This window comes from Sycon ciliatum, chromosome 2 (genome assembly GCF_964019385.1).
Source record: "Sycon ciliatum chromosome 2, ocSycCili1.1, whole genome shotgun sequence".
Classification (NCBI taxonomy): Eukaryota; Metazoa; Porifera; class Calcarea; order Leucosolenida; family Sycettidae; genus Sycon; species Sycon ciliatum.
This window is the reverse complement of record NC_088644.1, coordinates 31,089,897-31,115,735: the sequence shown is the minus strand read 5'-3', so window position 1 is coordinate 31,115,735 and position 25,839 is coordinate 31,089,897. Positions and strand designations below refer to the sequence as shown.

General features: G+C 46.9%; 4 protein-coding genes across 6 annotated transcripts in view; 2 read left to right on the top strand and 2 right to left on the bottom strand.

Annotated features, from left to right (window-relative positions):
- LOC135809678 (uncharacterized) overlaps window positions 1-15,995 on the bottom strand; it is a 48,462-nt gene extending 32,467 nt beyond the window's left edge. The window contains exon 1 of the mRNA XM_065323086.1: window positions 15,860-15,995. The gene's annotated coding sequence lies outside the window, so the exon portion shown is untranslated. The remainder of the gene's footprint in view (window positions 1-15,859) is intronic.
- On the top strand, window positions 499-8,133 carry LOC135809676 (hormone-sensitive lipase-like). 2 transcript variants are annotated; one of them, XM_065323081.1, is made up of 5 exons: window positions 499-2,192; window positions 2,540-2,623; window positions 2,965-3,347; window positions 4,762-4,918; window positions 6,938-8,133. In XM_065323081.1, the coding sequence occupies exons 1-5, from the start codon at window positions 1,797-1,799 to the stop codon at window positions 7,145-7,147; spliced, it is 1,230 nt and encodes a 409-aa protein (XP_065179153.1). In that variant the 5' UTR covers window positions 499-1,796; the 3' UTR covers window positions 7,148-8,133. The 2 variants fall into 2 exon arrangements, with proteins under 2 accessions (XP_065179153.1, XP_065179154.1); XM_065323082.1 differs by lacking the exon at window positions 2,540-2,623.
- LOC135809677 (putative phytanoyl-CoA dioxygenase) lies at window positions 7,981-12,467 on the bottom strand. Of its 2 annotated transcripts, XM_065323084.1 has the most exons (5): window positions 12,113-12,467; window positions 10,193-10,282; window positions 9,512-9,645; window positions 9,022-9,106; window positions 7,981-8,552 (listed from the first exon to the last, which is right to left on the bottom strand). In XM_065323084.1, the coding sequence occupies exons 3-5, from the start codon at window positions 9,613-9,615 to the stop codon at window positions 8,439-8,441; spliced, it is 303 nt and encodes a 100-aa protein (XP_065179156.1). In that variant the 5' UTR covers window positions 9,616-9,645; window positions 10,193-10,282; window positions 12,113-12,467; the 3' UTR covers window positions 7,981-8,438. The 2 variants fall into 2 exon arrangements, with proteins under 2 accessions (XP_065179156.1, XP_065179155.1); XM_065323083.1 differs by lacking the exons at window positions 10,193-10,282; window positions 12,113-12,467 and adding an exon at window positions 9,742-9,849.
- On the top strand, window positions 15,965-23,565 carry LOC135809679 (circumsporozoite protein-like). Its single transcript, XM_065323087.1, has 3 exons — window positions 15,965-16,167; window positions 21,843-21,976; window positions 22,393-23,565. Exons 1-3 carry the CDS (start codon window positions 15,965-15,967, stop codon window positions 22,854-22,856), a joined length of 801 nt encoding a protein of 266 aa, XP_065179159.1. The 3' UTR covers window positions 22,857-23,565.
- The last annotated feature ends 2,274 nt before the right edge of the window (window positions 23,566-25,839 follow it).

The window sequence follows — 25,839 nt, the reverse complement described above, 5'->3', positions numbered from 1 at the left end:
TGGCCGCGAGCGAGAAATGCAAGTCCGATTTTGGTACGATCCAACCAGGGTAATCCCTTGAAAATTGGCCTGAACACCTCTCATACTGGTGTTTCACGATGTGCAAACTTTCAGAGAAATCGACCGGGGAGAACGTGGTGAGCTCGTGGGTCCTCCTGTATCGCGTATGATTTGAATGGTCGCGGGGACAGAAGAACAGTAATTTTACGACTCCCAGCGGTGCAAACAGACCGCGGCCATGTTTTCTCTGTCGGCCGCGATCACGTTCAAAAAAGCGAAGGACTAAAGGGACGCTGGTCTAGGAGTGCGGCAGTTTTTGCGCCATGGCAACGAGGAGTGCGCGCACGCGACAGCCACCAGCGCAAAGCGTAATGTAGGCTGCGGAACGCCGGCAGGGAGAGCGAATGAGACACTTCGCCGTGACCCAGGTAGTAGTTCGTACAGTGCAGCACGAGTACTTGCAGTAGACTCTATTTTTTTCGCGCATCTTTTTCTGGAGAAAGCGAAAAACATAGGAAAGCGATGCTTGCTGAATGAACAAGACGATGGATTAGTTCCTGAAAGTCACTCTACTTGGATTGATAATGATTTTGTTGAGGAGCGGTTTGAATTCGTTACTTTTCACGACAGCCTGACGCCAGCCTGACTTCTGGCTTGCAGTAGAGCTCTCCTTCCGATCCTGTCAATGGTCTCAGATTTGAAAGAAAAATACTCGAACAGTGATATCTATACATCGCTTGTGGAAGGAATGGGCGAGTGCTGGCAATCACTCAGTCTTCGCAAGTAGAGAATGTCCCTGCTGATTACCAGCTGAGAGACAGCTATTCTGTGCTGTGAAACGAAGGGACGATTCTTGAAGTGGAAGAACAATCGTACATGTACTAGATGTGCTGATCTACTTGTATGCAATGTCACCCACAGTGTGTACAAACCTGTAGGCTAAAGCCGGTGTTACACTGGGGTTTTCTGGATCTTCAAAGCACCAGAAGTAGTATGTGTACTATTGAAAGCGCCCATTCCGTCTTGGAGGTGTGCATCACATTGACATTGTGCATGCGGTCTTTTACTAGTACATGTGTTTGGTCAGAGTCTCATCTCTGTGTGTGTCTGTCTCTCTGTTTGCTTGTGTGTCGGTGTGTGTGTGTGCGCGTGCGCGCGCATATGTGCTTATGTGTCTTCATGTGTGAGCAGTGTGTACTTTGAATGTGCCGTGCACAACTGTTTTGTGTGTGTGTATGAGCTTGCAATTGCCTTGCATGCGCTTTGAACATGTGTTCATGTACGTGCTCCGCAGGACTTGTGATTTTGCCTGACCTTTGAAACCAATTGGACTGCCTGCCCTGGCAAGGGACTCTTATTGCCTAGCTTCTTGTTATGGCGGCATCAACAGTAGCACGTAACGCCACCTGACCTGTCGTTGCTTCACAGCTGCTGCTTTCTCACTCCCGCTGTATCAGTTCGGCGTATTGCCCAGCTGCACCGTGTAGCCGTGTTGTGAAACAGCATACCGGTGCTCCCTGCTCAGTAGCTGTTGTCAGTACCAGGAACTTGGTGAGTGTAGCGGACACAGGTAGTGGCGAGTACACTGCGTCGCTGGTGACACACCGTCACTGGAAATGCCCCGCGTCACGCAGTGCAGCGCGTCACTATTCCGCTCCACCACGTGTCACAAACGCAGCGTTGCAAGGGCTGCTAGCGCAAGTGCAGCGTCTCCAGCATGCTAGCAGGAACAGCGCAGCAACAGTGGCGGAGCACTGAGCCCGGAGCAGAGGTCCCGATTGGCTTCCGCTTGTCATATGCTGTGCGCTGCGATCGGGTCGTTGCTCAGCACCATCCCTTACTTGCTGCAGCAATGTTCCCGCTACAATACTTACCCGGGTGTAGCCAGCAACGGACTGCGATCTAGTGTATCCATATTCTCCACGTGTACATTGGTGCTTGATGACATCATCAAGTCACTGCTTACCTCATCGAATACTAGGAGAGATTTCGCACAGGCTGTGTCAGCACTTGAAGAACATTCAGAGCTGCTCAGGGATCACGCGCAGCTTTTTAAAGTCATTTACGCTGTCGTGCAAGTGGACAAGACTGGCGACCTGATCGTTGATCATACTCAGTTTCCGGACGACTTTCTGGACACTGCTGAGAGTATGGAGCGGAGAAGCTTCTATGGACGGTGCCTCGGCCTTCATGTAAGTCACTGTGAGAAGTAAGGTGACATTTGTATGTGTGCTCCGCGACCGTAGAGTACAATAGCTGTCCGTGGTCTTTTAAATATTCCTACCCGATCCCCCTTTGGTGCGTCCATGGAGATATAAAGCCGAGACCTCTGGTCGGCTGAGCTTAATGGGCCCCACCACCACATGCACACTCCATTATTCGCCCCATTGTCTGGAGATAATGTGGATTTTGTAGAGAGAAAAAAGAAGAAAAAAACATCCGAGTTTCAAAACAAACAAACAAAAGTTTTAGCATGCCATGTGCGATTGACGTTGACGATTTGTTCTGTACCATGCTCAACACTCTCTTTTTGCTGCAGAGTGCCAGCTCTGAGCCTTCTAAGGCAGTCATCATTCACTTCCATGGTGGAGGGTTTCTGGCGCAAACGTCACAGTCACATGTGGTAGGTCATTGGAAACAAATGGGTGTGCTTTGCTGCCATGCTCCATCCATTTCTCCGCTGCCCTAGCCAATAAAAAGATACTGTGTCATGTGTGTAACACGGATGTGCACCAGGTTTTCATTTGGCCCCATATACAATAGTACAGTATTGCTCCATGACATCCAGTCGCGTCACTCAAGTACGTGCCGGGCGTTGCGCAGCCCTAGACCTGCGAACACTGGGCTGCGAAATGGTGCACGGCGCAAACTTGACTCACGCGACCGAATTTCATTGAGCAGCACTGTACATAATATTAGTATACCCTATGCATGTGTCTTCCTTGTGGTGTATTGTTCATGCAGAGCTATCTAAGCCACTGGGCCAACCAGCTCAACGTTCCCGTGGCGTCCGTTGACTACATGACGGCCCCCGAGCACCCGTACCCACGTGCCGTCAACGACTGTTTCTACGCGTACGCCTGGGTGCTGAGGAACGCCACCAGCCTGGGTACCACTGCCGAGAAAGTCATCCTGGCCGGCGACTCGGCTGGAGGTAACTTTGTCTTCGGAGTGGCATTCCTCGCTGCGCAGTACCAGCTTCGGAAGCCGTGTCTGGTTCTGGGCGCGTACCCTGCTCTGAAAATCTCACTGGATCTGTCACCGGCACGCTGCCTAAGCGTAATGGATCCGCTGTTACCCATTGGAACGCTGCGGGCATGTTTGAATGCGTACCGGGGGAGAGGCAGGTGAGATACCAGTTCTTCTTTTCCTTGGAAATTTCACTGTACAGTGCATTCCTGGGATTAGCACATTAGAATTGGCAAACGTGTTCATCTTTGGATAGTGACAGCTGATAAGAGGTGCATAGACTGTCACTCCAAGTAAAAATTCCTTCGGTGCAAATAGGATTGCCCATTTCACAATATATACCCTTACCTTGTAATGTGAACAGTCGGCGTGGAGACAGTAACTTTTAAAACTATAGCTAACGTGGTTGCGGTATTGGTGTGTGACAAGCGAGGTGGCATGAAATAAAAGTTAGGCTTCAACATTAAATACCCAGGGTCTAACACCCTTTTCTCCTTTCATCGGGTGTGGAGTGCTGTTTCGACGACCCTGCGTATCCTTTCCCAGACCTCATGTGTGAAGTACCTCACCTGTGAATCATTGAGGTGGATGTCCCCTACTGGCCCTAGAGGTACGCTCAGGGAGTACGTAAATACCGGTGTTTTTCTACTCCCTGATACGTTCTACTGAAGTTTGACTGTATGCGACGTAGTGACAATGATAGGCGTTACATTACTTTGTCCACGCCAACGTAGGCACCTTCTCTGGGAGGTTGCTCAGTTCACCCAATGTGAGAGCTGTTCGCACAATATGGGACGGAATTGGCTGTAGGCTGCAGTCTCCCTCTGCGTGCGTGTGTGTGTGTGTTTGTGTGTCCACGTGTACTACGGTGAAACTACACCAAGTCACGTTCTTAGCACATCGATAATCAACTTTCACACTTCATGTCTTGTGCTTATGCAATGTGAAAGAACCTACAGTGCTGCTCAATGAAATCCAGTCGAGTCACTCACGTACGTACTGGGTGTTGCACTAGACCTGCGAACATTGGGCTGCAAAATGGTGCAAGGCGCAAACTTGACTCACGCGACCGGAATTCATTGAGCAGCACTGTACTTTAAAGTGCTTTGCTGTGACTTTGTCACTTTCTGGTTAGCTGTGATTTTGTCACTTTCTGGGTAGCTGTGTATGCTGTGCACAACCGGATTTCATTGAGCAGCATTGTATGGTTTTGTCACTTTCTGGGTAGCTGTGTGCACATCACCTCAAGCTTTGATTTTCATCACCTCGAGCTTTGATTTTCATCACCTGGAATTGAAACAAAACTGCGTCGCTTCCTTTGTCTTGCTTTCTTTATCTGATGCAACGTTGGTGATGGATGAGGACAGAGAGCTCTGTGACTAGAGGCAGGTGTTTGGTGGACGTGGACCGTGTGACTTGCCTTTGCCCTTGCTATAGTCTCCTTAAAGTCATCGGAATCCACTCTCTCAGTCTCTCTGTGCTCGCACTGCTAGGCTATGCTGTGGATGCACTCCGCAACGCTGATTGCTCCGTGAGTACCAGTTCATGGTGTTCTTCTCTTGTCCTGTCCAGCACGCCAGAGTATCACCCGAACACCGGTCACCTGTCACAGCTGCAGTCGGGCATCCACCACTGTCATGCCACCATTCTGAATGCTTCGCCGGCTTACCTCTCTCCACTGCTGGCCAGTGATGAGATGCTGCACAGCTTACCATCGGTTGCATTGCTGGTAAGCCACTATAGCACACATGGCAGTACGGTATGAGCTATGCATTCACATACCAGTAGCTGAGGAGTGCTAATTCCGTACTTATAGTATTGACAAGCTAGCCTATTGATCAGGAACTGTCCGCAAATACACCCCTGTCCAAAACTCTTTCGAGAAGGAACCTTTCCGATGCCCCGGAAAACCCAAGCACTGCTATACCACACGTAGGTGTGTGAATTGTGACTAGATGCAATAGTCATGTACATGTAACTAAGTTAGGCAACCTTACAACATGTGCAATGTTGGAAGTGTGTTTCACCAAAAAGGAGACCAAGAGTAGAGAGTCTTCTGTGTAGTCTCTACATGTGACATGATGAGCATGTAAACAACCTAATTCTGAAGTACATGCACATGTACGTACTTCACAGGATCTTTTGGAGCCACAGAGTCAGAGGTCAGCAATGTTGTGACAGGCCGTGCCCTGTAGCTCTGGGTCTGGGTGTGATGTACAGTCAGACCTCGCTTATCCGGATCCCTCGCGACCCGGAAGAAAATAGCTGGCTACAGATTTACAGCATACGTGATGCATCCAATGTAACCGGTGTTCGGTTATCCAGTTCCCTCGCCTATCCGGATATTTTTGTGGAAAACGGATGTGTGCGGTTAAGCGAGGTCTGACTGTACTGTTAGCATTTTCAAGCCTTACTGATCAATGCAAGGAGCAGTCTGTGTGTAATGAGTAGCTATGTATGGAGCAGCTAGTCTGTGTGTAATGAGTAGCTGGCCATGTGAGTTCCATAGAAAATCGATTGTGCCTGAGACATGTTGCGTGTCTGGGAAGGGGTGTTAATAGAGAGGTTAAGCTTTACGTGACACGAAAGTTCAGCTCGCGTGTTGGAAAACAACGCGAGTGACCTGCAGCTCACGTCGAAATTTGAAGGTTTACGCCTAATTTGACGTGATATTGCGCATCACGTCAGAAATAACGTGCAGCTTAACCTCTCTCTCATAGTCAGTCATGTGAAGTGTGTACAGAGCACCTTGGTAAGCACATCTACATCTACATGTATGTGCTTGACCCTGCTAGGAATGGGAAGGTGGGTTACTAGCACCCCTTCCACAGAGAGTAGTGTGCAGTATGAGCTGATAGAACTTCCATGACAGCGACCTCCATTGGAGAAGGACCCCTGCTGTCTAGTGGAAGAGTTGCCTGAGGCTCAGCCGTACTTCTTATCGGTATCTTTGAGTACAAGAACATTTCAACATGCTACATTATTGTGCTCCTTTGTGGGTGTTCAAGTAAGAAAGCTATGTTTCTTTGCCGATAGATTTCTTCGTGCTATGGGTCATCTCTTACTCTGTGTGTGTGTGTGTGTGTGTGTGCCAGCTAGTTCAGTTGGTGGGTATACTTATGCCTGATTGTGTTGGGTATGTTGCCAACGGGCTCAGCTGCTTGAAGGTGTAATGTTGTACTTGCCACCTTTGTTGGTTCCAGGGTTCATATACTTTCTATTTGAAGTATACATACCTGTTAACCATGGACTGCTTCTGGCTAGATTAACTCTTGTGTAATCGATGGTGCTAGTGATGTCTAAATCAGATCCAGCCTGATTTAGCCACCCGCACTAGTAGCAAGTATTACCTCCACTGGGGGCAGGGGTAACTGCAGTTGGATCCCAGGACGGATACCCTGATGCCGTCAATCCTTTTTCTGCACCTTGTCCACACCCACTTACTGAGGTGTGGTGAGCCCATAAGTGGGATCGTTTTCAAGTCCACCCAGAGTTTTGGGGATTTCAGGGGGTGTCGGCCGTTGGGCGGTTCAATAACCAATTGAGTCATCTTTCCAAGATTCCTTTACAGTCTCTCTCCCCTCTCCCGGGGAGACCCACGTGACCACTTTTGGCAGTGAGCAACAAGTACAAGTACAGGTGTGTGTGTGTGCGTGTGTGTGCATGTCTCTCTCTCTCTCTCTCTCTCTCTCTCTCTCACACACTCTCTCTCCCTCTCTCTCTCCATCCGTTCTGTTGTACCTTTCAGCCAAGTTCATTTAACCCCCTCTTGGATGATTCCATCGTCATGGCGCGTCGTCTGCACGCACTCGGCAAGGATGTGACACTACGCCCATTCGACGGAATATCCCATGGCTTCCTCAACTTCCACGCAGTCAGCCGCTTGGCGCAGCAAGCCACCAACGTGTGCATTGAGTTGATGGACGCAGCAATCAAGCAACACGACCAAGATGTTTAGTCGTGATACAAGTAGTGCCTATTGCAGTACGAGATGTCACCACTCATGCGTTCTCAGTGCAGCACCGGACATTTGCCCATTGGCACTCATTTTACGAGTATTGAACTATTTTTTTAAATACTTAAGTAAGGTCCATAATTAGTTTTATTCCCGTAGCTATGCAGAAGACGTTACTGAAGACGTTACTTCAGTAACGTCTGGCGCTAGCCAGGGTCCACACAGCTTTAATTTGGTGTTTGTGTCACGCCTGGCGCTATCCCGTATCTGTCCTGAACCGTACCATCAAACACAGCTGGCCACATACAGCTGGCCGCAATATTCGAATAGGGCTTTCAAACGCAAGATCATAACGTGAAGCAACTTGGAAGAATGAGTATGAATGCGGAGTGTATGGGGGAATGCATGCAGGGCGACAGTGCGGGTTCGAATCCCAGGTAATGCCCGAAAAAAATAGGAGAAAAATTTATAACATCCCTTTTCTTTTTTTTGCCGTCATCAAGGCGGTAGACGGTGTCGTATTACCCTCGACCGTACCTATCCTGACCGTACCGTACAATCAAAAACGGCTGGCCACAATGCATATTCAAATAGGGCTTTCAAATACAAGATCATAACGTGAAGCAACTTGGAAGAATTAGTATGTATGCGAAGTGTATCGGGGGATGCATGCAGGGCGCGCGATAGTGCGGGTTCGAATCCCAGGTTTAATATGTCTAAAAACAAAAAAGTAGAGACTTATAAGAATTTATAACATCCCTATGCTTTTTTTTGTCTAGGTCATCAAGGCAAAAAAGCATAGCGTAGGGCCCTGAGCTTCCAAGCTCTCTCGTTACCAAGCATCAAGTTGAAGTGGTTTGGACATGTTGCAAGGCATCAGGATAGCTACTCCCACTATTTCTTGGATGGAATAGTGCCTGGTTCTTGGCTGCATGTAGTCTAGCCTATTTTGCACTAGCGTGACCCATGCTACCGGCATACCGACAGCTCCCAAACAAAAAATAATGCGGTGCCCACGTTATTGTTGATATAAATATGACTGTGGCTAGTAGGGTAGTGATCAACACAGTAAAGAAATATACACCAGTTCTATGTGCGATAGTGCAGATCTGATACTTGCTGGATATAACATTGGAGGTTAGCGTCAATATGCACTTGGAACACTAGGGACAGGCCAGCCGTCTAGATGACTACATTATCATACTCCCATCAGAGGGTGTACATGATTTAAACATACACACATAAAACGAGGCACTCAACTGTGAATGTACAAAGAGCCATGCGAACACGTAGTCTATGTCTTTTTCTTAGCCTTGGCGCGGGGCACCTTCGTGTCCGCGGATGCCCATGCCTTGAGGGCACACAGCTTCTTGCCCAGGTCAGTCAAGTCGACACCAGCTAGTTCAACCTACAAGTACACCGTGTAAACACAGAGATAACACTGTGTTATATGTGTGTATCAAGACTCGCTGACTGAAGACTCACGAATCATGCATGCTCATATCACACGTGCGCATGCGAGACAGGAGACAGTTTGGGGAATGTCATCACACAGGAAAACAATACTAGCACATCGTTACACCACTGGCACTATGATAGGCATGTGACGTCACCCGGATGATGTGGATACATGAATGCAAGGGTATCCGGGATGTGAATACAAGAACACAGACAACAGCACAATAAGCACACAGCTACAGGAAACAACGCGAGGGGCAGTACCCAGAGCACACACAGGGAAGCAAACAATCACATGATCCGCTAGGCAGCAGCAGGACAACAAAACAGCCTAAGGACTACGAGATCTCGTATACTTAGCAGCAGGACAGACACATCCATTACTGGTCACATCAGCCGGCGGAGCACCCGCAACATACCTTGTCCTTGATAAGCTGTCCACGATTCTTAGCTCGTTCTGAGTGGAGGTTGATGGATGGGAACATCTTTACAAATTGAACATACCTGCAGAGGACATTGTAGGTCCACAAGAACTTGTCATAACACGAACCCACACATAGCCTAGAGGGATGATCCTTTCCCACCAACGACTACTATTCAAGACTTCAAGTACCATAGTACAATACATGTCAGTAGCCTATAGCGATAAGCAGCCCATAATTAAGTTCTCCGTATTCCAGGAGGGTCTAGATGCTGCTAGATATCCGGAGAGCATCATCTACTCATGTACCGTAGAGCAGAGCTTTATCATAGATATCAGTCTGGTTGGTGAGAACTGAGTAGGCGGGAAAGCACCTAGTACAAACCACTGCATCAAACTTTAAAACAAATACGGACACACACACACGAGCGCACACTCATACACACACGCACACGAATACTCATATACGTAGCAGTGTTCTGACGTACCTTGCTCGCGTGCTGTTGTTGGGCCGACTGCCGTGCGCCACACGCTGGTCCCAGATGAGTAAGCTGCCAGCACGCATGGGTACTCTCTGGGGCTGTTTGTACATGGGATCATGGCCATGCACAGGTATAAAGTTCTACAAAGAGAACACAGAGATCACAGGTAACAACCAACCATTTGAATGGTAAAGTAGTCGTTGTTGATGAAATCCAGCCAAATAAAACATCAGTACCCCGCAGCAGTACACAGACAACTGTCCCTGTGGGCAACAACTGTATGGTCCTGACCCTAGTTGAGCATGATACGGCTGGATTTTGCTGGACATGGCAGTAGTTTTAAAAAGCAGCACAGTCCTGGAGAAGGTTGCAGGAGAAAACAAGTAGCTGAAGAGAGAGTTTTTTTTTGCAGATTTAGATTTATATTGCTCCAGGAATGGTCAAGGGTGAACAAGGGTCTTGTCAACTGCACAAAGGTGTTGTTTGTTGCTCGGACCGCGGTCACGTTCTCAGTACTGAATATCACACCAGCCTTGTCGCGCTATACATTGTGCCGTGGTGGTCACAGGTGAACGCGTTGGAGTGTCGCTTCTCAACAGAGCCTACAAAACAAAGTCATGGCGAGTGTGCCGTTATCACCGTTTGCATGAAGCCTCAGATGTCCAGGAGTGATTCTTAGTTTCTTACCTTGCCCTTGGCTCAGCTCCAAGTTTTCCTGTTTCTGTAGTTACGTCATGACCAGTATGGCACTCAGCTGTGGGGTAGCTAAGGATGAACCTAGTAGGGTGCAGAAAAAAAACACATATACATCATACATTAAAAATCCGGTTTGCATCAGCTGTGGATTTTTCAACTCCCATCCTCCCAGTCCCTGCAGAGAAACGAACGGAACTTTGGTATAATTAGTCTGATGTGATATTGAGTCGCGTGATATTGCAAGATAACACACAAAATGTAACACATTGAGTGCCAGATTAGATAACATTCATATCACTTATGTAACATGGACAAATGTGGGCACAAGTTATGCGATTGAGTCTACCAACTAAGCCAGATTTTGAAGAGTCGGACGTGCACAATCCAGCACAAAACTGACAAGGAGCACGGAGACATTCCACGGCATGAAAGTGCCTTGTGCCCACATTTTTCCATGTTACAATTTTTTCTTGGCTCACCGTCTGAGTTCCAATCTCTTATGTGTTGAGTTATAGTATTCTTGAATTGTGTTCAGTTTATCATCATTATAATAAGGTCGAGCATTGAAACGATTGTTTTCAGAATCAGAATATTCTTTGAAATGCTGATAAGTAGTTGATACATGTGGATAACACAAGTGGTTATTTGTAGAGGTTATTCTTCTGGCAACTTTTTATTTCGCCATTTGTTTGGATAATGAACCTACCGCTCGCACAGACTGAGCTCACACAACTTCTCAGCTTCAAGGGCAGTCGTAACTGACTTCTTTAGTTTCTCCAGCTGGGTGTTGTGTCCTCCACCTTGTTTCATGCTGTCAAACTAACAACATGTATGAACTATAACAAGGTTTACCTAATACTAGTATTGTACTAGTATTGGGTTTGTACAGTCTATATCCAGCCCACTGATAATGGTGCAGAGCCACTCCGTTTTATGTGTCTATCAGCACTGCTTGTTGTACTGTTGTGCATTATCATACTACTACGCATTCGTTCCTCATGTTGTATTCACGTCTGATGCGCATAGTCGCGTACACTGCTTTCATTCCTCATGTTGTATTCACGTCTGGATGCGCGTAGTCGCGTACACTGCTTTCACTTCTCATGTTGTATTCACGTCTGATGCGCGTAGTCGCGTACACTGCTTTCGCGCAATCTTTTGATTTGAATGTTTCTTGAATCTCCGCTTCTGCTTCGAGAGAGGCAGAACTTTCCTTTGTACTGCAAGATGATTTCGATCAGAGTCAGAGTAAAACATTATAATACAGTCTTCTAAAACAACGAGTCGTGTGCTATCCGGAGGCATGTTCGAGTAAGAACAGGGTTATATAATAGTACTTATCTGTATCAGAGGGTCCCGGGCATCATACAGGCGTAGGAATAGGGCCTTTGTAAATAGCTGCCGTTCTTTGCCAGTACGGTAATGTTTCTGTGGGCTCTTTTACCTAGGGTTTTTGTCTCTTTTTTGTGTTCCAATTGATTTTTACTTTATATTTTTGTGTTTAATACTAACATTCATGCATTTTTATGACTTGGGGCTCCCCGCGTGCTAGAGTGTACGTGAAGTGTGTGGGTACAGTGAGGGCTGCGTCCCACCCGCCTGCGTGGATTCACAGGAAGTGTAAGTTACGAAGTCTGAAGAAAATGTTGAACAGTCTCTGCTGGGATGACGACTACACCATAGCTCAGTGGTTAGAGCATCGCTGGCTTCAAGCGAAGGTCCCTGGTTCGAGTCCAGGTGGTGACAGTCATTTTTGTTCAGACTTTTCCTGTTTGTCTCTTTCCCTCAAACTAGTGAAGATTCATGCATTTAAATTGATTTTTGTACTTCAAAGTAGTTTACTGAATTTGAATTTGTTTGATGATATGTGCAATTCATTTTTCCCGCACAAGAGGCTTTACTAGTACTTACCTGCGGAGGCATTGGTTGTGAGAGTTACCACCCCACCCTCGCAGTTTGGCGCTGCATCCCCTCTGAGATGAACGGCTGCTGAAAATGTTATTGCGTCTGCGTTGTTGTGACTGCTTTTGCTACGCTGCCTGCTCTTCTTGGCATTGCTGCTGCTACGAGTACGAGTTCGTACTGCAGTCTTCTGTCTTGGCAATTACTGCACTAATAAAATAATATTGAAGTAATACGCGGAAAACGAAAACGAAAGGACGAACGAAGAAGATTGCTGACCATGACGAACAACAGTGCATATCCAGACGACAGACGGCTTGCCAGAATCAGTCTGGTGCATCTTCAGGAATCCTAATCGCATTCAGCAGTCAGCTTCGAGGTCAAGTTTCAGAAGGAATAATTTTAATTTTTTTTTTAAATTTTGGAGAAGAAGCTTCCTTTCTAAAAAAAAGCGTTCCTTGCTGTCAAGCAAGGTGCCTACACAATGTGTAGGAGCTGCCGTTGCAAAGAGAAAATCTTTGAACATCACTTCAGATGTTTCTTTCTCGTTCTGCTTAGAAATTTGTTTGCAAACATGTCGATCCCAACATTTACCGTTGATGCGAGTCTCAGGGAAGCTTTGACAGAGCTAGATAGAGAGTTTTTGGGCATCGAAGTGGAGATTGCCGAGTCAAGTGATGATTCTGACAGGGAGTTGTCGTTGGAGTTGTCAGAACTATCCTCTTCCTCTGATGAAGACGGCGATGATCGGGAAGACCACTTTTTGGACGAGTCACTCGATGTGGATGCAGTTGCAGCATCATACCTCGGCGAAGAGTCAGCGCAGGCTGCAGAACCAGCGCAGGCTGCAGAACCAGCGCTTGCTGAGGCGGCAGCTGCGGAAGAAATAACTGTGAACTGCGGGTGCAGCAAAAAGTGCTTGGACAAGTTTGATGCAGAAGATGTTCGACTGCTGCAGCTCAACATCGCAGAAATGGAGAAAGGGGAGAAGGAGCTGGTGATTTTGGGCCTTCTTGAGTCATCCAAGTACTCTACTGACACCACGACTCATGGGAAGAAGAGAAAGAAGCAATGGCATCGGTATACTTACCAAGGCGAAGAGGTTTGCGCCGGTGGATTTCGATTGCTGTACAACATCGGATCAAAGCAACTAAAAAATCTGAAAAAACATTTGGAGGAGAATGGGCTGGTGCCACGGACCCATGGCAATGTCGGCAGGAAGCCTAAACATGCTTTGTCGTACGATACTGTGTCTGCCGTTGTGCAATTTCTAAAAACTTACACTGAGCGCTTCGGCATACCACAGCCAGCACCGACTCGAGGGCGAGCTGGAGCACCGCCAACTTATCTGCCAGCGTCATCAACGGTTAAATCCATCCACAAGTGCTATGTGACCTCATTAGAGGAATCAGGCATCAGGGCTGTGGGCTACCACACATTTCGGTCCGTTTGGCTTGACTGCTTGCCAAACATTCAGATTATGACGCCGCGCACTGACGTATGCTCGCGCTGTGAGAATTTCCGCCGACGGATTCAGGAAGCACGGACGGAACCCGAGAAGAGTGCAGCATGCGATGAATTCAAACAACACCTCGACGCAACGCAAGCAGAGCGTGACTACTACCGTCAAGCGACACTACAGGCCCGGGCAGAGCTTGATGCATGTACGACTATCCAGCAGCAGCTGAGCCAGCCATGTTCACGCGATCTGCACCACCCGCACTACACGTTCGACTTTGCCCAGAACGTGGCACTGCGGCAGTCGGCACGTCAGGAGGGCCCCCTGTACTTTAAGGCACCTCGTAAGGTGCAAATATTCGGTGTGAACAATGAAGCTGTGCCTCAGCAGGTCAACTACCTGATCGACGAGTCAGACACCATCGGGCAAGACGGCAAGTCGAGTCATGGTCCGAACGCGGTGGCCTCCATGCTGCACCATTTTTTTTCATTCTATGGACTACATGAGAAAGGCTGCCTCCTGCACTGTGATAATTGCGCAGGCCAGAACAAGAATCGGACTATCGTAGCGTATTTCTGCTGGAGGGTGATTATGGGACTGCATGACCGTATTGAACTGTCCTTCATGTTGACTGGCCATACCCGGTGCCTTGTCGATGGCTGCTTTGGCCTGCTGAAGCAAAAGTTCCGGCGTAGCGACTGCTACACCATGGGGCAGCTGGTGGCAGTGGTCAATGAAAGCGCATCTTGCAACAAGGCCCAGCTGATTCCTGGATCTGGTTTGGAATGGAGAGCCTGGGATACATTTCTGGCTCAACATTTCAAGCCAGTGAAAGGAATCCGCAAGGTTCAGCACATGGTATTCGACGCAGCTAAGCCCGGTATTGTCAGTGTCAAGGCATCCCTGGAAGACACCTACAGCGATGTGGAGGTGCTCACCACGTCTAAAGACGCCCTTGTTGCCGCAGGGATGCCCCCAGTCCTTCAAGCACCAGGACTATCCGAACAACGACAGCAATACCTCTATAATCAGATCCGCCCGCATGTGCCTGACCAATTCCAGGATGAGCTCTGCCCGAAGCCAGCTGTGCATGTGTCTGCTAGTGCCGCTACTAGTGCTTCTCCGGTGGAGGAGTAATGTAACAGACTCTGCTACCTCACGGCTACTTCAAAACTTTTTTAATGCCAAATTGCTGCTGGTTGTATATTTTCTTGCTGTATTTTTAATGTCTCGGGACGTGGACTTGCTCCATCTTTGTGTGTTTGATGGTGGTGGCATGCCAGTATTACCTTGTACAGTTTTTCCTCTTGGCCCAGTCAAATGTCAGTGTCAATTGCCAGTAACTACAGGCTGTGTGCAGGCTCAAACATTCCCATACATTTCGTGTCAATAAGTCCTCAAAGTTTTGTATGATCCTGTTCTTCGTATGGCTGCAAAATATCTGAAAAGACACTTAGAAGATTGACCGTAGCTTTGTCAAAAATTGAGATAATTCAGCTCTGTTTTTTGCATCGTTTTCTGCATGAAACCAGCTTTCTTCTGATGTTTAGAGCTCGGTTTGAGTAAAAAAAGCCATTTGGTCCCTTTTCTCATCACAGGGCTCAAATAATATTGAAGTAATACGCGGAAAACGAAAACGAAAGGACGAACGAAGAAGATTGCTGACCATGACGAACAACAGTGCATATCCAGACGACAGACGGCTTGCCAGAATCAGTCTGGTGCATCTTCAGGAATCCTAATCGCATTCAGCAGTCAGCTTCGAGGTCAAGTTTCAGAAGGAATAATTTTAATTTTTTTTTTAAATTTTGGAGAAGAAGCTTCCTTTCTAAAAAAAAGCGTTCCTTGCTGTCAAGCAAGGTGCCTACACAATGTGTAGGGCTCCCTGGTCGGGAGTACTAACAGCTGCTCGCATCCCATGGTGCTCAGTTTCGCTCTATCCGATCGAGTAACTTTTTACCTCCTGTAGCTCAAGACCAGGGAGCCCTACACATACCGGTATGTGTAGGGCTCCCTGGTCAAGACTGCACTCGTACTGGGTCACGGCCAAGTGTCTCACTCGCTGTCCCGCCGCAAGTCTGCAGCGCTTTGCGCTGGTGGCTCTCGCGTGCGCGCACTCCTCGTTGCCATGGCGCGCAAAAACTGCCGCACTCCTAGACCAGCGTCCCTTTAGTCCTTCGCTTCAAAAAATCGATGACGCAATGCATGCGCAGAGGCCTGCGCAGTGCGTTCGCTGACATCCCTACTTTAGAGCACACGTCTTTGACACCGAGGTGCTTTCAAGTCGTGTTACTTACTTGCTCAGCAGGTCGAGATTTGCCCAGGGCGTGCTGGCCACCATTCAGTACGTCGTACTCTCAAGCCTTCTACTGCACATCCATCGTGAGTGTTCGGCTTGCGGAATGCCTGCGACTGCGCGTGACTCAGCGGAAGAGGGCCGTAATGTTCCTGACACGCAGCGGCCTCCTAATCTAGCTAATGGCAGGGCTGATTTTCCGATGTGCCAATGCTGCACGCCAGGCAACTCCGAGCCACGAGAACAGACAGAGAACACAGCGCCACCATCAAGTGCAAACGGTGCGGCAGACGGATCGAATGGAGATAAGTAAGTGCCAAAATATTACAGTGCCGGAATGTACAGGTATTATTATACCGGTACATTCCAACAGTACGCTTGTACGTGAAATATGAACCGATATCGATATGCAAACCAGGGAGTACTGTATAGGTACAAAGTTTCGTTTGGAATAAACTTTCCCAATATTCGTTTAAGGGGCGCGAAATAACTAAAGTTTGTGCCAAGCTAAAGTTTTTTTTTTCTGAACATTCGGGGTGACGGACGTCTAGACCTCGACCAAAAACGAAATTAGTATGTAACGAACCTGCTGGTGGAGTGATCTAACGAAAGATTTCGTGAACGAAAATTTGTACTTATACAGTAGTGCAATATTGTACTACTCCCTGATACAAACCGAGGCATAGCCGAGGTTTCAAACTTTGTATGATGGTTTATATTTCACATACAGTAAAACCTGGTGTAAGCGACCTCTGGGTTTAGCGACCACCTGCTCTTAACGACCGTTTTTTCCATGCACCGACAGTTCTACACAGACACTGTGGGACCTGGTTCTAAAGACCACCTGGCTTTAACGACCGCTTTTGCTTGCACCGTGGGGTGGTCGCTGAAACCAGGTTTTACTGTACAAGCGTACTAGTGGGATGTATTATACTTAGCTGACCTTCATACAATCTGTGAGTGCTTTTTCGAGTTTTCGAAGTACGCATTTTGACCGAGTTTCGGCAGTTTTACAACCTATAGCGTACGCACACATCAATAAATGTACACTACATAGTACCATCAGTGACAATTTTAATCAACTTCATCATGCCGCGGCCATCTTAGTGCTTCTGGTCTGTGAATATGCGTGAATGAGCATGCAAACATGTCCATGTATTAGTAGTAATTCCGCACGGTACATTTTCAAACGAGTATATTGAACTATACTGTTCAAACTAGCTACTCGCAGAACTGCCGCAGCTTTTATAGGTTATACAGTCAGACCTCGCTTATCCGGTCCTCTTTTATCCGGATCCCTTGCCATCCGGAAGAAAATCGTTTGTTACCGATTTACAGCATATGTTATGCATACATACCGCATGTGTGTTCGATTATCCAGTTCCCTCGCCTATCCGAATAATTTTGTGGAAAACGGATGTGTCCGGTTAAGGGGGTTCGGGACAGTTAGGTCCAAAAAATTAATTTCAACATCAGCCCAATCTGACATCTGGTTTGAATAGTTACAACCTTTTATTTTCGCTTTGGGGCCGTCCAAGGTTACCAATAATATTTTCAAAACGAAAAGATTTCGTTTGGCGGTGGGTGGGTTTGATGGAGTTTCGTTTTGAAAATAATTATTGAATGCAGATGGAGAATGCCCAGTTACTTTTGGGTGTTGAAAATTGACATCAAAATTTTATTGGAATTCGTTTTACCTGCAGAAAAGGTGGGTGGGTGGGTGGGGGCTGAAAAATACTAAAACTTTTCGTTTTGTAAAAACAATCCGTAACCCCGGACGGTCCCTTAGTAACATCAGTTTTTCAATTGCCTGAATAGGTCTTTCCAAAAACACAATTTTCCTTGATAACACAAAATATCGCAAAATCGGAGAATTGATGAGAAATCGTCCATAACACCAGATAGGACAGAAAATATGACATAAAATTATACAGACTGTTCGAGGTATTGACTAAGATGATATCAACGCCGAAAAATGTACACTTTGGTTGACGATGGGATCCAGGTCGTCATTTCCTGGTCCTGGAGAAGAACAAAAAGACGCAAAAAATGAAACTTTGAATATTTTTTGCAGCTTATTTTTGAGTTTGCCCCATATGTGGATACTTCAAATACGTTCTATAAGTGGGTTGAACAGGTTTACCGTGGCGAAAATAGGGGTCACAGTGCATATTCTGGAGAAAAATCCAAAAAACTCTCAAAATTAGCCTAAAAATTGGTAAATTCACGTATCTATATTGCTTGTACTTCTCTGCTGCTGCTTTGGTCAAAACGTATTGGATTTTTGGCTGTTAGTTGTTGCATAAACTCGCTAGAGCCCTCGGCGTTCAGAACAATACCAGGATGGAATAGCTGAACTAGTGAATTTGCCGGAAAACCCTGGGTGCACGCATTATCGATAGGTACTTTTCTCCATGATTACTCTCCTGTTGGTACTTGGTTTTGATACACGTACATGTAGGTGTGATAGCGCTTAGCACAGCCCCATATCAAATTACAATGAAAGCTGACATGTTGGAACGAATCAGACAACATTGAGTCCTCTTGTTCTTCAAGTATGTGAGCTAGAACGTGTCCCAGCACTGGCAAAAAGGATCGGGTATTTTATGGCGCGCACAAACAAGTGAAGCCCTGTGCAACAGGGTGTTACTTACAGTTGGGTTGCTGCTGGTTCTTGGCTAGGTGTTCAGCCACCGCTAATATAATCTTCCTTGAGGCTGTCATCGCCGAACATGCTGATGCAAAAGTGACAGACTGCTACAGGATACTGGCATCAGGGCGAGCTTCGACAATTTCAGCTAGGGCTGCAACATCCGCAACAGCATCATGAGCAGCGAACTCATTCCCAACAATGAACTATAAATCAATGTGAGACTATAGCTTCGGAGCTCCGGTACCGCGGTTTAGGGATCAGAGTGTTCACCCAGCACAAAAATGCACACCATCGACACACACATGCGTGCACACATACACACACACACACACACACACACACACACACACACACATACACACACACACACACACACACACATATAATTATATGTAACACAAAACAATTATAGATCCGCAATAATGGGATAAAAGTACCGGCAATCAGAATTGAAAACACTCATCATTGAACACTACAAAACGCAGGCCCACGCCAATACACACACACACCACACACACCACACACACACACACACACACACACACACATACACACACACACACACACACACACACACACACACTTACACACATACATGCATACATACATACATACACACGCATGCTCTCACATGCAATAGAACACACGCGCACGCGTACACACACATACATTCACGCATGTGGACGTACCCACCCACATGCATGTGCACACTCATGTGCATGAGTGGAGATGCCCGCATACACATGTCACACCAACATGCCCTTGGAGCGGTCATGCACGTGTATAGTATATGTGCGAGGGCACGTCCACATGAGCGCATATGCATGTGCATGTTCATACATGCGTATGGTGTACACATGCACAAACATGCAGGTCTATGCAAACACACACACGCTCGCGCGCGCCGCACATACAATGTGCTCATACATCTCCATAGCCATAGGGTGGCAATGACTCGCAAATATCATGAATAAATCTTATGAGATTGAAAAACACACTTACCCAAAGCAGCTTTGGTGTTGCTTGTGGAAGCACGGGGGCCAGGGTGTTGAGCAGTTAGAGGGCTATCTGTCTCTATAAAATTCTCCATCCCACACTGCTGACACGGAATGACAAGTACGCTGCCCAGGCCATACCTCTTCTCTTCAACGCAATCAATGAGAGCCAGAGGTTTGCCACATCCAGGATTCTGGCACGTAGACAATCCCACAGCCAGATACCTGAGATGAACGATTCATCGACCGTGAAGAGGGGCACTAAACGACCTCTTCGCCGGCGGGAGTCGAATCCAGTGGCATTGGTGATGGAGATCGCCCTTTCCGTTTTTCAGGAACTCGATTGATCGTTTGAGCTTGCGAAGCGTCCCCCTCCTCGGCTTCTTGAATCGTCCAGTACGCAGAATGCGAGGCCGTGTCGTGGGTGACGGATTACTCTCCCGCGTCTTCATCTCCACGACACGTCGGCAGGAGAACCAAGCTATCCAAAAACCGCCGCGATGTCAAAACAAATCCGCAAGTCAACTAGTGGCTGAGCTTCTTCCTCAAATATTGTGTCGACTCGAGCACGCGCTGCGAGGTCATGGGCAAACTGCATGGTCGCGTCCCATTTTTCCATTCCGAAAGGAATTTTTTCAGAAAAAATTCGGAAATCCAACATGGCGCTAACCGTCGCGAACCCCTAACTGTTACTTGGCCTAAGCGAGGTCCGACTGTAACCGATAAATAAACCGTGAGTGTAGCAGTTAACGGTGAACAGTGACTGGAAACCATAACGGTTTGAGATCTAACGTAGTATGAATAGCCTATAAGTGGAGCCCCACGTATTATTAATATTATTATTTAAATTTTGAATAGGGCAATCCCCACAGGCCTAAGGCCTTTTTACAGGGTACCCTATGTGGTCACGTATAGATTTGCGGAATAGTGAAAGCGAGGAGCAAGAGCGAATGTCAGCTGGAAGAGAATTCCAGCGGTCAGAAGCCAGAAAGCTCAAAGCGAATAAGCCATAACGAGTGCGTGCTTTAGGCAGAGCAAGTGAATCTATGGACTGGGAACGTGTACGGGCAGCTGTGCGTGTTGTGGCAGAACGAAGGCAGAAGCAATCAGAGAGCAGAGTGCTACACATGCCACGCAGGGCTCGAAAGACAAGAATATACAGTTTAAGCTGATAGCGCAGTGCAATAGGAGCAAGGCCATATCTGGTGTATAAGACTGAGACATCATAGTGCCAAGGGAAACCAAAAACAATCCTAACAGTGCGGTTAGCAATACGAGTTAGTCTATCATGTTGTGTGGTGTGAAGGCAGTGTACAAACGCATTAGAACCATATTCAAGGTGTGCTTGAATAAATGAGCAGTAGAAGGTCTTTCTCGCAGCCGGTGTCAGATTGTCCCTGATCTTGCGCGTACATTATAATAGACCAGGGTTCTAGCCAAAGGGGGTGGGGGGGGGGGGCAGCGTCCCTACTCTGTTTGCCCCCTGTGAAAAAGTGCCGCCCCTACTCATTTTCCTATTTTGACCTGGCTAGAACCCTGATAGACTCACAACCGGGACACCCACAAGCAATATTATTACACGTATGAACATCCAAACATTGACCACATACGCCAACATGCACCTTCTGGTTTTTATCTGGCGTTGTTTCCATGACTCCTCTAACATCAGCATGTTGTTCGCTAACTTTTTCAGCCGCAGTAATTCCACTCAAACTCGTGGTGGGCACAGCAATTTACTGATTGTCCCAGCCAGCCCAACTGCATATCTTGCCAAACGTGTTACCTATGCTGGGACCATATTATGGAACCAGCTCCCCGCTGCGGTCAGGCAAGAAAGAAAACACAATCGCTTTAAGTCAATGGCTCTTGCCTTTTTGCTTACCAGATAAATAAGCCTTTTTACAAATGCTGTATGCACTGCTCTTTACGTTATTTTCTTCCTATGCAAGTCGCAACTCCTGTTTTGAGTTGTTTTTCTTCTCTCTTTTTCTTTCCCTACTAGTTGCTGTTACACTCACTGATACTTATGCACAGATATACAGCATTCCCTCACTAGTGGGACCATTGTTATTAGGCTAGGGGCCGGGCCTGTTTTGGACTTCCCACTCTAAATATAGAATACAAACAAACAAACAAACAACTTTGAATTACAGAGTGCAGACACATGCAATATTTGTGTACCAAAATCGATTTGAAATCCAGAGGCTAACTGATGTGTGTTACGTGTGCATATCTGTGTCTGGCTGGCTGGCTGGCTGTCTGTGTAAACATGCATGTGTGTGCGCGTGTGGATGCATATGCGCTCTATGTGCGGGGCATGTATCACATGTGCACAGGCCGGACGAAAAGAAGGGTGCAGGTGTGCCGTGGAAGACATTGGCTGCAATAGGTGGTGGTGCTTTGGTTGGTGCCGCTGCTACTCCAGTTTTGTTGACGGCTGCTGGCTTTACATCAGCAGGCATTGCTGCCAGTAAGAACCCATTCCTACAATAGTGCAGTATCACTGATAGAGATGGGTGTCGAACGGATGACAGTGATTTAGACACTAGCTCTCTTTGTGAGGTCCAGTGAGGACAGTGATGTATAAATGCTGTGCAAGGATGTACCAACTAAGGTTTACATGAGTTGGTGATTGTAGTAACTGAGATACGTCTGGAAGAAATACATGGGAAGTAATTGCATGTAGTTGTAGGATAGCTGTGTGACTGTGTAACTTGTGTGAGGAATGACATCATTATACATGTAAATGGCTGATCTGGGATAGTAACATGATGTCATCTCCCCAACCCACCCCTCAGCCAAATCCTGGACACACCACTGATTCTCCTCACACGTTGACACTGCGTGTGTTGCTATTGGCTCGCTTGCTTATTGCCTTGGTTGCAGGTTCTGTTGCCAGTTCATTGATGTCGGTGAGTGCAGTTGCCAATGGTGGAGGGGTGGCAGCAGGTAGTCTTGTTGCTACGCTTCAATCTGCAGGTGCTGGTGGAGCTGCATTCGCTAGTGTACAGGCCGGTACTGGTGTGGTCGGCGGAGCAGTTGCTGGAGCGTCAGCTTGGGTCTTTGATCGTTTTGGTGGGAAAAACAATGGTGGTGGTGAAAACAATGGTGGTGGTGAAAACAATGGTGATGGTAAGAATAGTGATGGTGATGATGATGCTGCTGCTGCTGCCAATTCGTCAGCCCCACCGACGGCAGTTTCTGGCAATGTTCTCTGCCCAAGATGTGGCTGCTATGTTACATCGAGAAGCGGAGGCAATGTAAACCGTTTACCAGTGCCCGAAACTGGATCCGCTAGGAGTATGAAACCTGAAAACAAGATTGGTGGTGACAAGCAGCAGCGCAAGTAAGTGGCCGTGAAGCAGTCACGTACATCTGGTCTGGATGCTAGCAACCGTGTCACTGGCTGTAAAAGTATGGTGCCACTTGACAACGTTGTGAAGAGCCCAGAGCAGAACAGTACTGCCAGGGGACACGCTGCCCCCGTATCTGAGATTATGACAACTGTACCATGCCAGAACTAGAGCAGCTTTGATGCGTGCACGCATTGAAAAGTGTAGATTTTCAGTAAATTTGTCGGTACGAGTAGCGATGATTTTTGTGCGATCAATCGTTGTAGGAAACGTCTTCTCGCTTTTCGACCTAGCTAGAACCTGCTGCTAGTGTCCCTCTTCACTCGTTCTTTCTTATGTACTGAAAGGGGAAGGCAGCACTCGCAGAAGATTTTCAAGAATGCAATGTCGACTGGGCTTTACAAGTCAAGCCTGCTGCAGAAATTAATGCAATCTCACCAGCTGGAGTGGCCCAGGACTGTTGTGCAGAACAGGAGTGATGCTTGCATATAATTATTATGCTTGTATTTACATGATTGTACTTCGAAGTAACATTAGGTGTATTACTGGTGTGTTCTTCTGCCTGTATGCGTGTACATGTGCTGGTCAGTGTGTAACTGCCATCCATATCAGATCATAATATAGCTGCTATCAGTCTCAACAGCTTATCTGGAAAATAGTGTTTTAGTGACTCGATTTTGCTAATACTGTGTTCAACAGAGTGATAGTCAACAGGTACTTGATGTAATACCGGTAGTAGCATCTTGGAAATTTTGTATTTTGATAGTTAGCTTCGGTAGAAACTTCTCAAGTGTGGCTCTTAGCTTCATTGCCACGAAGACTATGCATTCAAGTAATGCATGAAAAATAGTGGCTAGATGTGAAGTGAAAAGCCATTGGACCACACCCAGTGGAACACGCATTTCTATGCCGGGAGTGTTGCTTGCTATATTGGCAGCAAACACTCTAACTAATATACATGCACATGTACTGGTAATTTAACAATCATTACCAGTAGAAAGTGCCCAATGTGCATTGCTTCACTCAATCCGCACTATGTTTTTAAGACAAAACAGTCAACAAATTCCACATCACTATCGGCTTCATGTTGGAGCCAGTTGTGAAAAACATTAGAGCAAACACTCAATGCACATGCTCAGCTACGGAATTATTTAGTATGTGGGCGACTTCAAAGTTCCGAAGTACATGTATTTTGATAGTTAGCTTGGGTAGAAACTGTTTAAGAGCCAGTTGTGAAAACCTTTACACTCAGTGCATATGCTCAGCTATGGAATTTAGTACCGTATTTTCTCTCGCCAGGGGTTCTTATTTTTTCAATGACAGCTCTACCCGCGCTACTATTAGAGACTGGGCTATTTTTAATATTGGAGACTGGGCTCTTATTTTTTTCAATTGTCAACTATCAAGCCAACTCCAGTCTATACAGGCATAAACTGACCATATCAAGACTGATTTTTCAACCCTAAACTCAGGAATATTGTCAAAACAGATGTTTCACAACAGCATTGGCGCCAGGAAGGAAGCAGTAGACCAGATGGTAGACCGAAAACCTCCTTACAAATATGTTCTTGGCATGTTGTACTGCTGTTTTATATGCAGTAAATATCATTACTTGATGCATACTCCAATTGTGACCCGCGCCTCTATTAGAGACTGTGCTCTTATTATTTCAAACCACCCTCACCCCGGATCATTGGAGACTGGGCTATTATTGGAGACCTGGGCTTTTATTAGAGAAAATACGGTATGTGGGCGACTTCAAAGTTCTATTTTGGTAGTAAATAGCTTCGGTGGAAACTGCTAAAACTTGATCCGAAGCTCTACTACTATGTTCGGATGATGTTGCAATCATGTAATCTAAGACACGTATCCGTCATATGGTGCAGTCAGGGGTTCTAAGGCGTTGGACAGTGTCCCAGTGCAATGTGCTGATCCTTGAAAAAGTATTAGCTTCGGTAGAACCTGCTCAAACTTCCTACACAGTAGTGTGACAGTACCACTATTATGATGTGATTGCAACACCATCGAATACAGGGTAAATCCAAATACTTGTGGGCGGGGCTAATATGTGAGACGCGTTCGCTGAAATGGGATGATTCCGAAAAGAGAAAAGGTCACCTTCTAGCAGGATTCTACCCACTTCTACAGCTTATGTTGATATTTTGCAAGTATGCTACTGTCCTGATGTTGAACATCAAGAAAAACGGGGTAACGAGTGCTATGGCCAAAACAGTGGTTTTCCGGTGTTTTTTTTATAGCCTAAATTGGCAATTGTGAGAATGGTATGTTTGGCCCCTCCCCTGAGTGAAACCGGCTGGTAGAACTTGATAAAATGTTGTCTCCGTACACTAGATATCCTACGGAACAAAGTACAATCGTTTGTAGTCACGTTTCAAACAAACAAAAATTGGACCCGAGGGATAGACGGATGCCTGGGCATGCAGCAAGGCTGATGATAGCAACACCATTGCAAAGGCCCAGCCACGACCACCGGATCGGTGCAAGTGATGGAAATGCACCAGTCACCAGAGATGCCGGTAAAGGTGGCAGCGGCATGCATGTGCCGCATGTTCTTCTGCCGTCTTCAACACTTGTGTTGGGGGCAACACTGGGCCAAATTTCAACGTTGTCAGTGGCAGATCACCAATATCCACTGATAGTAATGTTGTCCATGGCAGCCACAGTCCTGGTCCTCGTTCTCCAATAAGTGAAGAATCATCAAGCTTTGTCGACGCCGGCAGTAGCAGCAGCAGTCTGGCATTGTCCAAACGGAGCAGCAGTCTGGCATTGTCCAAACGGAGCAGCAGTTGGCATTGTCCAAACGGAGCAGCAGTCTGGCATTGTCCAAACGGAGCAGCGAATAAAGACAACACATGCACAGGTATGTGCAAGGTTTTTTCGAAGTCGGTTGCTCCCGGATCTATTACAGTAGGCGGGCAGGTTTGTACAAGGGGCGATCCCCAACTTCTCGGTGAGTAAT

Bases quoted from the DNA above. Each gene is read 5' to 3' on its own strand.
- LOC135809676 (XM_065323081.1), top strand. From the start codon at position 1,797: ATGCTGTGCGCTGCGATCGGGTCGTTGCTCAGCACCATCCCTTACTTG. The intron at 2,193-2,539 runs GTAAGTCACTGT...TTTTTGCTGCAG, and splicing joins GACGGTGCCTCGGCCTTCAT to AGTGCCAGCTCTGAGCCTTC. The intron at 2,624-2,964 runs GTAGGTCATTGG...TTGTTCATGCAG, and splicing joins AAACGTCACAGTCACATGTG to AGCTATCTAAGCCACTGGGC.
- LOC135809679 (XM_065323087.1), top strand. From the start codon at position 15,965: ATGCCTGCGACTGCGCGTGACTCAGCGGAAGAGGGCCGTAATGTTCCT. The intron at 16,168-21,842 runs GTAAGTGCCAAA...ACATGTGCACAG, and splicing joins GACGGATCGAATGGAGATAA to GCCGGACGAAAAGAAGGGTG. The intron at 21,977-22,392 runs GTAAGAACCCAT...CCTTGGTTGCAG, and splicing joins ATCAGCAGGCATTGCTGCCA to GTTCTGTTGCCAGTTCATTG.
- LOC135809677 (XM_065323083.1), bottom strand. From the start codon at position 9,834: ATGTCCAGCAAAATCCAGCCGTATCATGCTCAACTAGGGTCAGGACCA. The intron at 9,646-9,741 runs GTACTGATGTTT...TTCTCTTTGTAG, and splicing joins TGTCTGTGTACTGCTGCGGG to AACTTTATACCTGTGCATGG. The intron at 9,107-9,511 runs GTACGTCAGAAC...TGTCCTCTGCAG, and splicing joins AACAACAGCACGCGAGCAAG to GTATGTTCAATTTGTAAAGA.